Raw genomic sequence first — 16,942 nt, forward strand, 5'->3', positions numbered from 1 at the left:
TGAACTTGGTGTATTTGCAGTCTCTCTGTGTGATCTCGAAAGGTGTGATCTAAGTGCACCAGGTGTTTTGAACACACAAACACACTCTGTGAAAATGCACGGCCAGTGATCACCTTTGTGACGGAGGCGACAATGTTTCAGTAGCAACTCTTCAGAAGAAGTCTCAAACTTACAGAATTTGCAATGCATGCAATCCACTTCTATAACACAGAAACATATGGAGTCAAAATAGGGTCTTTAATATTGAGAGCTTGTGAAAAGATGTTCACATGTGTAATAAAGTTTTGCAGCTGTGCAAAAGGAGTTCTGCATGTGAAAAGAAATTTCATACCTGTAGAAATATTTTGTACATGTGTGAAAAAATTATGTACCTGTAGAAATATTACGTACTTGTGTGAAAGAAATGTGTATCTGTAGAAATGTTTTGTACATATGTGGGGGGAAAATGCGGATCTGTAAAAATATTTTGTACACGTGTGGAAAAAATATGTACCTGCACAAATACTTTATGCGTGTGTAATATTTTGTACATGTGTGAAAAAATTATGTACCTGTAGAAATATTTTGTACATGTGTGAAAAAATTATGTACCTGTAGAAATATTTTGTACATGTGTGAAAAAATTATGTACCTGTAGAAATATTTTGTACATGTGTGAAAAAATTATGTACCTGTAGAAATATTTTGTACATGTGTGAAAAAATTATGTACCTGTAGAAATATTTTGTACATGTGTGAAAAAATTATGTACCTGTAGAAATATTTTGTACATGTGTGAAAAAATTATGTACCTGTAGAAATATTTTGTACATGTGTGAAAAAATTATGTACCTGTAGAAATATTTTGTACATGTGTGAAAAAATTATGTACCTGTAGAAATATTTTGTACATGTGTGAAAAAATTATGTACCTGTAGAAATATTTTGTACATGTGTGAAAAAATTATGTACCTGTAGAAATATTTTGTACATGTGTGAAAAAATTATGTACCTGTAGAAATATTTTGTACATGTGTGAAAAAATTATGTACCTGTAGAAATATTTTGTACATGTGTGAAAAAAATTATGTACCTGTAGAAATATTTTGTACATGTGTGAAAAAAATTATGTACCTGTAGAAATATTTTGTACATGTGTGAAAAAATTATGTACCTGTAGAAATATTTTGTACATGTGTGAAAAAATTATGTACCTGTAGAAATATTTTGTACATGTGTGAAAAAATTATGTACCTGTAGAAATATTTTGTACATGTGTGAAAAAAATTATGTACCTGTAGAAATATTTTGTACATGTGTGAAAAAAATTATGTACCTGTAGAAATATTTTGTACATGTGTGAAAAAAATTATGTACCTGTAGAAATATTTTGTACATGTGTGAAAAAAATTATGTACCTGTAGAAATATTTTGTACATGTGTGAAAAAAATTATGTACCTGTAGAAATATTTTGTACATGTGTGAAAAAATTATGTACCTGTAGAAATATTTTGTACATGTGTGAAAAAATTATGTACCTGTAGAAATATTTTGTACATGTGTGAAAAAAATTATGTACCTGTAGAAATATTTTGTACATGTGTGAAAAAAATTATGTACCTGTAGAAATATTTTGTACATGTGTGAAAAAAATTATGTACCTGTAGAAATATTTTGTACATGTGTGAAAAAATTATGTACCTGTAGAAATATTTTGTACATGTGTGAAAAAATTATGTACCTGTAGAAATATTTTGTACATGTGTGAAAAAAATTATGTACCTGTAGAAATATTTTGTACATGTGTGAAAAAATTATGTACCTGTAGAAATATTTTGTACATGTGTGAAAAAATTATGTACCTGTAGAAATATTTTGTACATGTGTGAAAAAATTATGTACCTGTAGAAATATTTTGTACATGTGTGAAAAAATTATGTACCTGTAGAAATATTTTGTACATGTGTGAAAAAATTATGTACCTGTAGAAATATTTTGTACATGTGTGAAAAAATTATGTACCTGTAGAAATATTTTGAAATTTCATCTGAAAAAATTGGCGCAGACCATCTTCAGACCATGCCTTGTCACTTCATTTATTTCTGTAACAATTGATAGAAGCGTTCGCCCATCACATCCAATCGAAATTTGTGGCGAAGCCGCCAAACAGGAAGTGAGCTCATATCTCAGCAATCGTTGCATGTATCAAAACCAAACTCATGACGCCATCAGGTGAATGCCGAAGAAATTTTGTGACCTTTGACCTCTAGGGTCACTGCAATTAGCAAAAATGCATTTTGCCTTGTAACTTTTGACGTGCTAGACGTGAAACTTGCTTTGACAGCTTATGGCCATACGTCTGATTGCAGCATTGAGCTAACAGCATTTCGTTGAAATGGTTACTCCGGCCTATCTGCTTGGCCCCCTCATTGCTGCTTGCAGCTATATTTATTTTAGAAATTCTACAAAGATGGCCAATGCATAAAACCCCATCTATAAATTCATCTTAACGTGATAAATCGCCGTTGTTAGGTAACGTGGCAAACGTGTCTAGCGAAGCTAAGGTTAACGTGTCTAGCGAAGCTAGGTTCTTGAATTTCCCCTGGGGATCAATAAAGTATCTATCTATCTATCTATCTATCTATCCATCTATCTAACAACAACATTGACAATGCCAACTTTTCTAACATTCGTCTGAGATGATAAACGTGCAAACTAAATGAATCTTTCACGCATTCAAGTACACAATGGTATTAACACGTCTTATATCAATATAAACACCACTTACCAAAAAAGTCCACCACAAGGTAATCAGCAAAATCCACAGGCATGAAAGGGCATGTCCACAGTTGAACTTGTCATAAGTAGGCCCCTGCTCAGAGGTACGGAAACCCCATTGAGTACTGCAACGCGCATGCCCGTGAAGCTCAAGTACTTGGGCAATTCCACGGAAAATGGACTTTTTGTCACATCCATAACGCCAGTGAAATGCCTTGGCATTTGTATGATGTGAATGTTACTATTCATTTTTTGTGCATTTCTTCTCATTTCTTGAGCCAAAAATAGCAAATGCTCAAATTTCATGTAATCATTCACATCATACCATACCATCACATTTTATTGGCGTTATGGATGTTAGAAAAAACATAATTTTCCATGGAATTGCCCACTTACAACTCAGAAATCTTTGATACTTTGATTTTAAAATTCTAGTGAGGTCATTTTGGAGACAAGTGTGTTGGGTAGACTTGGTTTTGTTCATTGTAAGTGGAAGCTATTGTTTCTAAGTCAAATACATTCTAAAATCTATTTAAGAGCAACAATTGCCAGTATTTTTTATTACAGTGTGCAGCACAATCTCCTCAGGATGTTCTACCAGTCTGTTGTTGCCAGTGGCCTCTTCTATGCTGGGGAGGAAGCACTAAGAAGAGGGATGCTGGGCGACTGGACAGGCTGGTAAGAAGAGCTGACTCTGTCGTGGGAGCTGAACTGGAGTGCATCACTTCAATATCAGATAAAAGGACCCTGAACAAACTGATCAACATTTTGGACAATGACTGTCATCGACTCAACAGCGCTATCACAAAGCAGAGAGTCTGTCCATGCCTGATATAGAGCTCCTGGCCATGTCACTCTGTCCTTTTTATCTACCAAGAGAGTTTCCCCAACTATTTTTTATTCTTGTTTATATTCACCCCAAAGCCAATGCGAACACAACCTCTGATGCCATCATGAACACTGAATAGACTGGAGCTGATTTCACCTGACTCACCCAAATTTATTTTGGGAGATTTTAACCACTGCCCTATAGACAAATCATTGAAACAATTCCAGCAATACATCAGTTCTTGATAAGTGCTATGGTTCTATATCAGGGGCTTATAAATCTCTACCCCTCCCTCCTCTGGGAACTGCTGATCATAACTCTATCCTCCTGGCACCTGAATACCAGTCGTCAAGAGAAGAGAGAAAGTGGTTAAATCTATAAAACAGTGGACTGAGCAAAGTATTGATGAACTAAGAACATGTTTTGAGTGTACATCTTGGGACATATTTTTACAACCTGATCTCACCCTAAATGAGCAGGCTGACAGTGTTTCATCTTATATATATTTTTGTGTAGATAATATCATCCCCAACGAAAGAAATCACCATCTTTCCCAATAATAAACCCTGGGTCACTAAAGAACTTAAAGCTATCCTGAACAAAAAGAAACGACTGTTCTACACTGGAACTATGTTGGAGAAAAAAAAAGTCAACAGAGAGGTGAAGCAGGCCATCAAAAAAGCTAAAGCAGCGTATAAAAGCAAGATCGAAGAGAAATTCACTAAAGGTAATCTCCACGAGGCCTGGCAGGGTATTAAGACAATGGCAGCAGTCAACACTGTGCCTGACTTCAGACCTGTGTGTGTGGCTGGCAACAGTGATGAATCCCTCCCCAATGAGCTTAACTCTTTTTACACCAGGTTTGAGAAAAATCACCAGTCTCAGTTGGCGGATATCAGTAGCTTGACCCCGAGTGACCCCATCACCATCACTGTTGAGTCTGTGGTGGAATGTCTGAAGAGGACACAGATCAAGAAAGCTCCTGGTCCAGATCACATCTGCGGTTACACACTGAAATACTGTGCTGAGCAACTTGGAGGAGTTTTCCAGCAGATATTCCAGAGGTATCTATCTACTGCCAATGTCCCACAGTCATGGAAACACTCCACAATCATTCCCATTCCCAAGAAGAGCAGCCTTAAAGTCCTGAATGACCTAAGACCCATAGCCCTCACTTCCCTTGTTATGAAGGCCTTTAAGAGGATTGTGAAAGCTCACATTATCAGCGCCACAGCTTCAACAATGGATCCTCTTCAGTTTGCATATCGTGGCAAAAGAGGGGTGGATGCCAAAATCTACATGAATGCCATCCATGAACATACAAGCCCAAATTATTTTGCCCGGCTCCTATTTGCAGATTTCTCATCTGCCTTTAACACCATTCAACCTCACATGCTGGCTAAAAAACTTATGGACTATTTCAACCTGGATCATCAGCTAATTCTGTGGATTACAGACTTTCTGACCCAAAGAACACAGACGGTGCTGGTCAACAAGAGGTTCTCTGACATCAGATACACGTCCACTGGCTCACCCCAGGGTTGTGTCCTCTCACCACTACTTTTCATCTTGTACACAGATGACTGTAGAAGCCGCCATGCTGATCGTCACCTAGTAAAGTTTGCTGACGATACTGTTCTCCTTTCCCTGCTACATGGTTCTGTCCAAGATCACGGGCCTGTCCTCAGTGAGTTTGTGGAATGGTGTGATAGCTAATTTTTGGAGCTAAATGTTACAAAGACCAATTGACTTCACTAAGCGTGGAGGAAGCAGGACTGCAACTACAATTCATGGGGAACCAGTGGAAGTTGTACATGAATATAAATACCTGGGCACTGTAATTGATGACAAACTGTGTTTTGACTCTAATACAGAGGTGATTATGAAAAAATGTCAACAGAGGCAGTATTTCTTGAGGAAGCTTTACTCCTTTGGAGTGAACAGGAAGATTCTCAGCATTTTTTACACTTCCTTTATTGAAAGTATACTGACCTTTTCATCCATGTGCTGGTTTCACTTCCTCTCAGTCAAAAATAATAAACACCTCCAGAGCATTGTGAACACATGTTCTAAAATCATTGGCCACCCTCTTCAGTCTCTGACATCATTGCACGAGAAGGCAACATTAAGGAAAGCCAACTGCATCCTAGAAGACTCTACCAGCTCCTCAACTTTACCGATTAAAATCTAGTGACCGTGCTGTCAACTAAAGCAGACATCCATAGACCGGACATAAGGCCATTCAATTTGTACTGTATGTAGATCGTTTCGATTGTAGATGCAATCTTTACAGTTAATAGCAACCTCTGAATAGCAATATTCAAGCCTCTTGTTCTGATATAACGACTACTGTATACAATATAATATACAACAATACAATATAACGACTTGAGTTATTTGCTATTTACATCGGAATTGACGTCCACAGTGTTATGGACCCATTTGACGTCCACAGTGTTATGGACCCACGTAGCCTACAACATTATTTTTTAGAAATACAGGAACAGCTTACTGTCGACGATTGCTGACGAATGACGACTGCACAACATGCGAGAATTTCCCCAAACTCTCGGACACACTTTTTAAAACTTCTTTTCAGTAGTCATTTCCAACTTTTCACGCTGATGGTGCTCAAAATGCAGCACAACTGTGTTCAAAGCATGGTTGGGGAAGGCGTAGAAAAGTTGGAGAACCTGTGGCCTAAAACAATATTGGTGGTTGCAGGGTAGATTTGAAGTAAAATGGGTCGCGATGGTCTGTCATTTTTAAAAAGTGGGTCCCCAGAAAAAAAGTTTGGGAAACACTGGTTTACACTGTTTTCTGGCTATTAGCCCATATGCACAACCCTTCCCTTCTTCCCCCAGCCTGGACTGAGTCCTACCAGGGATGGATTACTGCACGGGCCTACCAGGCCCAGGGGGCCAGGGGTCAGGGGCCCTGAAGCCCAAGCCTTTGCATGGAATCATTGCCTCAATATCAACAAATCAGGATGTAGGCTATGAATCTGATTGAATTTAGTATTGGCCATCCCCAAAATGCACCAGAATACAGGAAATCACATCAAACAAATTAAAAATTGTCTGGGAAGGACTCATGCTGTTTTATGTTGTAACCCCCTATTACTTCAAACCTATCCTTGCACTGCTAAGTTTTTATACTATGTCTACATTATTCTCTTATATTGTTGCTGGTGTTGTTATTTGTCAATTTAAGAGCACCTTACCATGCAATGGGATCATGCTGTTTATGTTGTAAGTGTATGTTGTGTGTGATGTCTTTAAGCTAATGGGACCTTGAATTTCTCCTTGAGGATTAATAAAGTATCTATCTATCTATCTATATATATATCTATCTATCTATCTATCTATCTATCTGATGCATGCATGGACATGCACACACACACAGGCACACACGCACAGACTCACACACACACACACAGGCATGCACACAAGCACACGCACGCATACACACACATAAACACAAACATGTACACGAACGCATGTACGTACATACCCACACGCAAACACACACCCCATTACCCCCACACACCCACTCACAAGCGAACACACACACACATGGAGGCAAGCAGACACACACACACACTCACAAGAAAAACACTCACACAGAGAAGCACACATATACAAAAGCAAATGCACACACTCATTTACATATACAAAAGTTGCAAGAGTAGGGGATGGAGTAGGAGATGTAGACAAATTGACAAGTGTGATTAATTTTAGCAGAGAGAATGTGCAGGACCGAGCAGTGGTAATATTGTGTACCGCTTTGCGGTACATCTAGTTTAACAACATTCTGTAAATGTTTAGGAACTGAGAAGACCAGTGGCTAGTTTTGAGAATAAAATGTGGTCCCATTCCTGCCCAATATGAAGATTTCAGCTGCTCAACAGTCTGGGGACTTCTTAATCGTATTTTTTATTCCATGATGCACCCACAGGTCTGAACTGCAGACAGGCCATTTTAGCACCAGGTCTTTTCCTCTATGGAGGAATGCAGTTTAAATATGTGCATTTTGCCATTGTTTTGCTGAAATATTAGAGGTTTTACCTGAAAAGACATTGTCTGTTGCTCAAATCCACATGCATAGGCACTAATGCACCTCCACAATGCTGGTTTTTGAACTGAGCGAATAACAAGTTGGATACGTTGGATAATTGAATAGTCCCTCTCTTTAGCGAAGAGGATTCCATAATTTCCAAAAAGAATTTCAAATTTTGATTGGTCTAACCACAGGACCTTTTTCCACTTAACATTAATCAATTTTAAATGAGCTCACACCCAAGACGGGGTACGATGGTAGCATTTCTGTATCATGTCTACATAACATTTCTGCTTTGCCTGGTGGAGTTTACACTGTAGTGAATGGAGCATTAAACTGTGCTGATAGACAATAGTTATCAGAAGTTTTCAGGAGGCCATACAATGATTTTCTTTACAGAAAAAGGTCTGGTTTTAATACGTTGCCAACTGAGGTCCAAAAGTTTTTTAGCCCTGTCCCTTGTTTTACTAACTAGTGAGTAAGTACATCCTCAACAGCATCTGCCCTAGTTGCGTAAATGCATCATTAGGTTATTTGTTACATTTCAGTTAGCGCAGATACTTTATTATGAGGACTCCTAGGAAGACTTTGGATAGACCTGTAGGTTGAATGAACACTAGGCCAATGCTTTAACCGTTGTGGGCATGCGCGCGACAGTGAAGTAAACATTTTTTTTCCACCACTAGCACTACCGAGGCGAAGTCGTACACAAACATTGTATCATTGATAACTTAATTCAGTTTCAGTCTCGAACCGTGGAGCTGATCGAGAGATTCGCCTGTCGTTTGTAAAATAACTGTAGTGTAAGGTAATTTTGCCTCACCACAGTAGTGCTACCCGCTAGTAATCAAGGATCTTTGCTAGTAGCAAACATTATCTGTCACAACTTACTCTGGTTAGGCTAGCTACTACTTTAGCGCTAGAAGCTAGCTGTTTAGCTGGCTAACTTCACGTTACCATGTCAGGACAGTGAAGTTATCTGTGGAAAGTAAAATGTTGCAAAGTCAAAGGAATCGCCGGCGAAAAGACTGGATGATGAAAGACAACAGCTCTCATTTTTAACACGGGTGAGTTTTGCTATTCGTTTTAGATGTCCTTTCACGCAAGAGCAATAGCAAACACAATTCAACTGCATCATTTAGGAAAACTCGTGCTTACGTTAATGTTAGCCAACGTTAAACCCAAGACTAGCACTAGCGTTGGTAACGTTACAGCCATCTGGCTAGCTATCATACGATGGATGGCGAAGAATAACCTTACGTTTAGTTTAAAATAACTGAAGTTATTAAACTTGAGGCAGTTCAAATCTACGCCCAGCTCAAATCAAGTTGATCATAATGTTAACTGACGTTAGTATCGATACAACTCGTTGAGTTATGTTACGTTGACTTTATCCTTTAGTATCTAGTTTTTCTGGTTAACGTTAACCTTAATAGTAAAATTTGTAGAGAAAATGTATAACGTTATGCTTGCATATCTGATTTTAGCAGGTGTTAGCCTCGGCCAAGATATTTGTCACATTGCACTTTAGCATTAACTAACGTTAACTGTTAATGATGAAGATGTTGGTAGCTTGCTAAGTAACGTTAACGTTACTGACACCACTATTAACAAACACAAAACCAATTCAGACAGAGCCAGGTGGATAAGAAGCTAGCCAACTCTGATCTCACCTATTGCAATTCCCCTTGTGGGGAAGCCATCAGCAATATCATTAACGTTAACGTTGTTTGAAATAAGTCGTTCAGCTATCTATCTTAGCTACCGCTAGCTCAGCCGGACAGGTTTGGAATCATTATCCTGCTTAATTCTGACTGATTTTAATGGACAATTACAATTCACTGGGTGGTCATTATCCTGCTTAATTCTGACTGATTTTAATGGACAATTACAATTCACTGGGTATTAAATATCTTTATTGCATTTGTTTACAGCTGGTTAGTATGCTGGACGTGGGGAAGTGGCCGGTGTTTGCACTCTTGCCTCCCGAAGAACTACGGCTTATTCGCCAGGCGTGTGTCTTTGGTAGTGCGGCTAACGAGGCCCTTTATGTCACTGTCAACGATGAGGTAAGCTGCCAGCAGACAACCGCGACTGAAGACTGTCAGTGTAGTCTAGTAAACATGGATAGAAAACGAAGTCGCCCGAGATGTGATATTAACGTATGCGCAGGAGTCAGGACACTGCCTGCTAGTGTTAATGTCCAGCCTCAGCGGCTCTGTCAGGCAGCAAGTGACAGATAGTTCCAGATATACGCTAAGCAGATAGAGTGAAGCTATATTTAGGTTTATAATGCTACTGCAAGCCTTGTTTTGATCCACTGGAGAGCTTTAGTTAATGTCTACGCCACAGCCTTTACCCTCTTTGCCTTGTTGTTTGTGCTGGGGCATAACAGTTTTGAATAGTTGACTAATAACTAGTCTTAAAGCCCTTAGTTATTGTACATTGCAAAATACAAATACCACATTCAACATCTTGCTCCCTCTCCCTTTCTGCTCAAACCACTGACGCAGCATTTGCCGTAGTGCACACATTCATCTGAGGAAATGTGGCTCTGTCCCTTTTCATCAGCAGTTTTAATTATGACTGAATGCCAAATCCTTGCTCATTTTTTCCTACTAGTCCCCCCCCCTGTTGAAATGGGATGCCCTTTTTCTTGTACAGGTGTTTGCCCTCGGCACCAACTGCAGTGGCTGCCTGGGTCTTGGGGACGTGCAAAGCACCATTGAGGCCCGGAGGATAGATGTCTTGTGCGGGAAGAAAATTGTGTCTCTCAGTTATGGCACAGGCCCGCACGTGGTAATTGCTACAGCAGGTGAGTGATGATGTTGACTTACCCAAATGTTGCATAAGACTTGATTGTCCCCAACACCAGGGTCAGTGGCCCACTGTGAGGTATCTTCATCTTCCATGGTTGATGGTGGTTTGGTCTGCTACACACACAGTATGCAACACCGTATGAGCAGCGGTTCCCAAACTTTTTTCCCCCCCGAGTACCACCACCTACCAGCAGACCCGAATACCACCACCACCACCAGACTCAGCTTGTGTACCACCACCATCTGACATATAAAAACGTAACGCATTTTATTGATGCATTCCAGGCATCATATTTAATTAGCCGTCCTACATGATAACAAATAACAAAATCACAATGTGCAACTAGTCTATGAGCTCACACTAACAGTGTGGAGAACAACATTATGAAACACAAAGAACAAAGAGAACATAAGCTTAAGATGGAAAAAAAAAAACATTTTTAACACTTCTGACATTGCCCTATTCATCTCACGTACCCCCTAGTGGAAGCTCGCGTACCACCGGTGGTACACGTACCACAGTTTTGGAATCCCTGCTGTAGAGCAAGGGTCGCCAACCCGTCGATCGTGATCAACCTGTAGATCTTTGGGACTTTCCCAGTAGATCCCGAGAATAACAGGAAAAATAAAAACAGTCACTAAATTCCTGCATGTTCACCAACATTTACAGGGCCTAAATTTCAGTGCGGGATTGCGGGTATAGTGCAGGATTTATTCAAGTCCCACAACTCTAACCATCATTATGCGAGAAATTCCCGCACACATTTTACAGCCCTTTCTGGTAACGCTAATCTAATAATGGAGCAGCATGAATGCGGGACTGGATGGACCAACTTCTGACTTGAACCGAACGTAACCCCATGCAGAGACACATGCGCACACAGATCTACTTTGCAGGTGCTCTCTTTCTCTCCCCCTCTCTCTCTCTCTCTGTGTCTCGCAGCGGGACTTGTCACAAATTATGTCAGGTGTTTCTACATCAACTGCTAACTGACAAGAAAGGAAAACGAAAGTTTAGCGATCAGGAACTGTCAGGAATTAGTTCTCCATTTGAAGGGCGTAATCGATTGCGGACGTACACAGACAGCTACAGACACGGAGCGCATTGTGGACCTCGGTTACTTTCACTTTCTAGAGTGCACATTTATTACGTGAAATATGCTTCATACCAAAACAGTGATCAAATATCATCAAATTTATCATGACATTTGTTGTCATAAACACTTACTCCAATTAGAAATTCAAAACCAAAATAGTACAGAGACTGACCGGTCTGGTGGTAGGTGTTATGAGAGTAGCCTAGAGACTATTAAATACAGGATATGTTACGGGAAAATATTAAAACGGGAAGACAGAGGGGAAAAGGTTCAAATATGCGAGAAACCCGGAAGAAACGGGAGGGTTGAACGCTATGGTTTCCATCTCCATCCTCCTGTCACACAGGTAGCCTAATCTGGCAAGTTCATGCGATTGAAGTCATTTAACCAATGATGTGTTTGAAAAATAATTATGAATTAAATGTTCATTGAGCCTTCTCATGATATTTTAATTTTTTATTTTACATTTATTTTAACTGACCCGCCTGCAAAATATTTTTTTCTGACTTGTGACCACAGGTGTCCGAGAGCACCCACTCAATTTGGATCAGCCCACGCACCACTGTTGCTCATACAATTAACGCCAAACAGTTTGTGAATAGTCAGCGTTCTGCTCAAAGCAAAAGGTTGTATACAATTCTCATGTGCTCGTTAAGACTGGTATATGACTTTAACAGAAGACGCATCATGGGACATGCTCTGCGGATTGTCCTAGGTCTTTAGTGGAAATGGGCCATATCAGGCTGGTCAAGGGTTCTGAGAATTGATAGTATATTTTTACTACCATATTTCTCTTAAGACTCAATCAGGACGATGCAAGATCAGGATCCAGGCTTTATTCTTTTCAATGAGGGGCCAGTGGCCCTCAAGGGAGAGAAGTACGTGTTTGTTTCACCCCATCATGGATTACACCAGATTCTCAGTATTCTCTGACTTCTCTGAAACAGTGTACTAACTTTATGTTACAAACAAAAGAAGGAGTGACCACTAGGTCCAACCCAGTTTGAATATGCAATAGAAATGGAGGATGAGGATTAGGCCTTCATCAGGTCTGGTCAGCTTCTATTGTCTTTTAATTAAAACTACCCCCTTTCCTGGGAAGTTCCTCAGAGGCCTGGACACAAGCTGTTCTACAAACATTAACATTTCACACTTGGTGATAGGCAAAATTCTATAGACAGGCAAAAGAAAGGCTTTCATTGAATTCAAGGATAAACAAAGGATGCTTGCATACAGACCAAAGACACACACAGGGTACACATGGGTACAAAAATCACAGATGACCATAAGAAGTACGCAGTATGTACATTTACAGAAATTAGGCTGATTCACAACACTTTCAGAATCCAAAGCACTGTTGACCTTCTGTATAGTTTTGTCAGAAAAAACATTTGGCACTGTATCATTTCTTGACATTTCAGGGTAAGATCAATCAACAGCGCACTGGATTCCTAGCATGCTTGACTATTTTTAACTCATACCTCCTGCCAACGGCCAAATTCACATCCCTGCTTTTTTGTTGATTTGGAACCTAAGCTTTTCAATGATATTAGCGGCTAAGCGGTGTGATAAACGGTTTGTGAGAAAATTAACGTTGAACTTACGTGAAATTTAATCATATTTACATTCTGCACTGGCTATACACACACATTACTCACGGTGAAATATCTCACAAACTACTCAACACATGGCAAACTGTACATCAAAATAATCAGCAGACTTTACAGAATATGAGGATATAAAGTATCTGTAACTTGTGAATGTGTCTCTTAAATCAGCAAACCAGACACTTCTAGCTAAGATGCATTGAAATCATTCAACAAGGGTATTTTGTCAGGTAATTATGACATTTAACCAAAATTTGAGATATGTGAAACACTATTTGACTGAAATGGTAATCATAAATAATTTGTGTTTTATGTTTACTGGTTTTGTGTTCCCGGTCAAAAATGACCACTGGATTATAACTTGTTATAAATCCATAGTAACACACACATCATCTAATGTGATGGACCTTTGTATCAACTTTTGTTCTATTGAATATAACCAGTTGTACTTTTTTTGCTATTTATGGCCTGCAGGCCTCACTGACCTGAGCTCATGGAAGTCAGAAAGGGAAAGATTCTATTGGGGAAAGGTTCCAGTGTTATTCCTCCTGTTATCTTAGCACCTATAATGGAATTGGGAAATCTTTAACCATATCATCTGATATGTGTGATGTGTGTGTGTTTTAATGTACAGAAGCACATATACAGACCATCTGATCAATATGTATGTGCCTGGACTCAATTTTAAACACTGACCATTTTCTCACCCATTCATTTTTAATGACGGTCATTTTTGACCGGAAATACACATGGGTGTTCTAAAGTTAAATAAAACACTCAATTTTTTTTTTAAGAGAAAAGAATTGTCAATCGGTCACATTTGACCACAAATACAACAGGAGGGTTAAAAAAAGATTGAAATGTATTGAATAAAACTTGACTAAGATACCTGGCGTTCTTTTTTGACTGAAACTAGACTTAAATGACAACTTTTAATCGACTAAAACTTGACTAATAAAGATGATATGTGAATGACTAAATATGACAAATGAATAAGCACATTTGACACAAGGCTAAGACTAAATAAATAAAAATAGGTGACAAAATTAACACTAGGTGGTAGGGGGTATAAATTCTTTATTGAGACACCTATGAAGTACATTTGGTAAAAAAAATATAAATGCGCTTTTGAATGGTAACAACAAGGTAAACGATGGTTGAACTAGGAAGCCGGCTTTGCAACAATAGAATCAACAATAACCAAGCTAACACCCCACTGTTATCACTGTCAGTAACCAAAGAAATTACAACAAACTGGACACGTTTCCTTGTGTGTTATAAATGCATGACTGACTATATTCATGAGTGGCAACCAGGGATAAGTTGAATGACTGCCTTCAAGGTGTCCCAATATACGGAATGGTGGAGTTTTTTGGCCTTTTTATTGTCCATTAATTCCATATATAAGGACACCTTAGTGGCCATTATCCCCCAATTGATGGCATCCTAGTGTGGGATATTCTGGTCTTTTTAATATATGCCTGTCGATTTCTGATATGGGATTATAAATCGAACTAAATCATCCAGGGTTCCCACTGGTCGAATTTCTGGAATATCATGCATTTTGAAAAGTTTATTCCAGGCATGGAAAGTCAAGGAATTTCATAATTTTGGGGGCAAAGTTATGGAATTTTGGAAAGTATATTCCAGACATGGAAAGTCAGGGAATTTTATAATTTTTGTGGCAAAGTCCTGGAATATCAGGGAAGTTTGTTGTAGCAGTTTAAAATTTACTTGCCAATATTTCCAGTCAGAACTGGTGTAGGCTATATCTGGTTATTAGATTTACTGCTTGCTTGAGTAGCCCACCTTGGTTTAATCAATGCCCATTTATTCATCTCCCACTCTAAAAAAGTACCATAAATTGTATCATTCATTATATTGTCATGTAAATTCAGTTTTTTTTTGTCAGGGATAAGTCATGGAATTTTGCATTTGACTTCGAGTGGAAACCCTGTTAAGCTTGCTTCAAAATGTGGATATTTATTTTGTTTTTCACAACCATTGACTCCTCTTTCTCCTTCAGATGGTGAGGTGTACGCCTGGGGTCACAACGGCTACAGCCAGCTGGGCAACGGCACAACCAACCACGGCCTGACTCCGGCTCTTGTCTCTACCAACCTACTCAACAAGACAGTGACCGAGGTGGCCTGTGGCTCCCACCACACCATCGCACTCACCACAGATGGAGAGGTACAAGCTCTTTAGCACCCAGCAGGAAAGGTCTGTTCTCATAGTGAAGGATTTCTTTCATTAAATAAGTACAACATGTGAATGTATCGCTTCCAGAAAGGACAACAACCTCAGTTTATTGACTGGCTCTAATTGACCCAGGGCTCCAGAGTGCGACCTAATTTTTCAGAAGTGCGACTAAAAAAAATCAGAGGTCGCACCGGTGCGACCAGCTATTTGTGAGCGGAAAAAGTGTCCGCATTGAAACTCTACCTTTGGTTCAATAACAGACACATATTTGGCCAATATCGTGGTTTAAACAAATCACAGATAATGAAGGGCACGACCTCCCCTCTGATTGGCCGTGGCCCAGTGCCTGTGTGTAAATTTGAAAATGCGGATGCTGCAGAGAGAGAGAGAGAGAGAGAGAGAGAGAGAGAGGTCAGAGACCCGTCAGATAAACAGAGTGGATGTAGTTGCATTACAGTGTGGTCACATAGGCCGAGATAAATGTACCCTCTCCCCACAGCTTTTCGGCGGCTGGCAGCAGCAAACCGATCAGACGAGCCAGAGATGATGATCATCGTTGCCTACGATAGGCCTAGTGAAACTTCCCTTCACCAAGTTCAGTCCGAAATAATTATTCACCAGAAAAATAGTTTGAACGTAAACCTGACGTACAGGAATGCCACTTGCGCCAAATTTATAGGAGTCATTGCAGATGAAAAGACGTCTTAAAATTGCGAACAATGCATACAAGGCCCAGCGAATGAGCGACAGAGATACAGATATCGCCGAAAAAAGAGTGCGTCATTGACCGCAGTTACATGCAGGGAGTAACCCGTTTTTCAACAGCAATATTCATTTTGCTCGTAGACGAAACTTGGTGGGCATATAACCCCATATGGATAGCATGGAACCATCGTTTTTCGTTTTGATCTGTAGCCCCCCCGCTGGACTGCACCCCGAAAGGAGGGTAGGGCAGACACAGTTTTCTGTGAATATCTTGAGAACCGTAAGGTTTAGGAGGACCATTTTTTTTTTTTGTATGTTGATCTCAAGGGGCCATGTCAACCCATTCCATAACCACTCATTTCATGTATAAGCCACCTAGTTAAACACAAAAAGTAAAAATGAGGTGTTTAATCGCAGGTATCTGTGACCTAACATAGTCAAAACTGCACGAAATTGGAAGTGTAGGATCATTATGACACCCTCTGAATGCACGCCAAGTTTCGTGGAATTCTGTTCATGGGGGGCCACACAATAAATTAATTTATGTTACTATACACCAACTGGCCTGTAGGTGGCCGGAGACAGTTTTCTGTGAATATCTCGAGAACCGTAGGGCCTAGGAGGTCCACCTTTTTTTTGTATGTTGGTCTTAAGGGGGCATGTCAACCCATCCCACCAGTGAGAATTGAGTGTGGATAATGCAATTTAGTGAGACAGTTAGAATCATATAGGCCTTTCAGCGTGATTTATTTTTGTGGAAAAAATGTGCTGGACTGGGCGGCGGTCATATTTTGTACCGCTCTGCGGTACATCTAGTTGCAATCATCATTGTAAAATCACATACAAATCCCCCAGACTACTTGGAA

The 16,942-nt window shown here is 39.6% G+C and overlaps 1 protein-coding gene across 1 annotated transcript in view; it reads left to right on the forward strand.

The window, feature by feature from the left end:
- Positions 1–8,296: 8,296 nt before the first annotated feature.
- rcbtb2 (regulator of chromosome condensation (RCC1) and BTB (POZ) domain containing protein 2) overlaps positions 8,297–16,942 on the forward strand; it is a 29,136-nt gene continuing 20,490 nt past the window's right edge. Inside the window, exons 1-4 of the mRNA XM_048264539.1 lie at positions 8,297–8,713; positions 9,581–9,715; positions 10,311–10,461; positions 15,196–15,362. Coding sequence (XP_048120496.1) covers positions 9,590–9,715; positions 10,311–10,461; positions 15,196–15,362 — 444 coding nt within the window. The 5' untranslated portion in view covers positions 8,297–8,713; positions 9,581–9,589. The remainder of the gene's footprint in view (positions 8,714–9,580; positions 9,716–10,310; positions 10,462–15,195; positions 15,363–16,942) is intronic.

The sequence above is a fragment of the Alosa alosa genome, chromosome 15, assembly GCF_017589495.1.
Source record: "Alosa alosa isolate M-15738 ecotype Scorff River chromosome 15, AALO_Geno_1.1, whole genome shotgun sequence".
NCBI lineage: Eukaryota > Metazoa > Chordata > Actinopteri > Clupeiformes > Clupeidae > Alosa > Alosa alosa.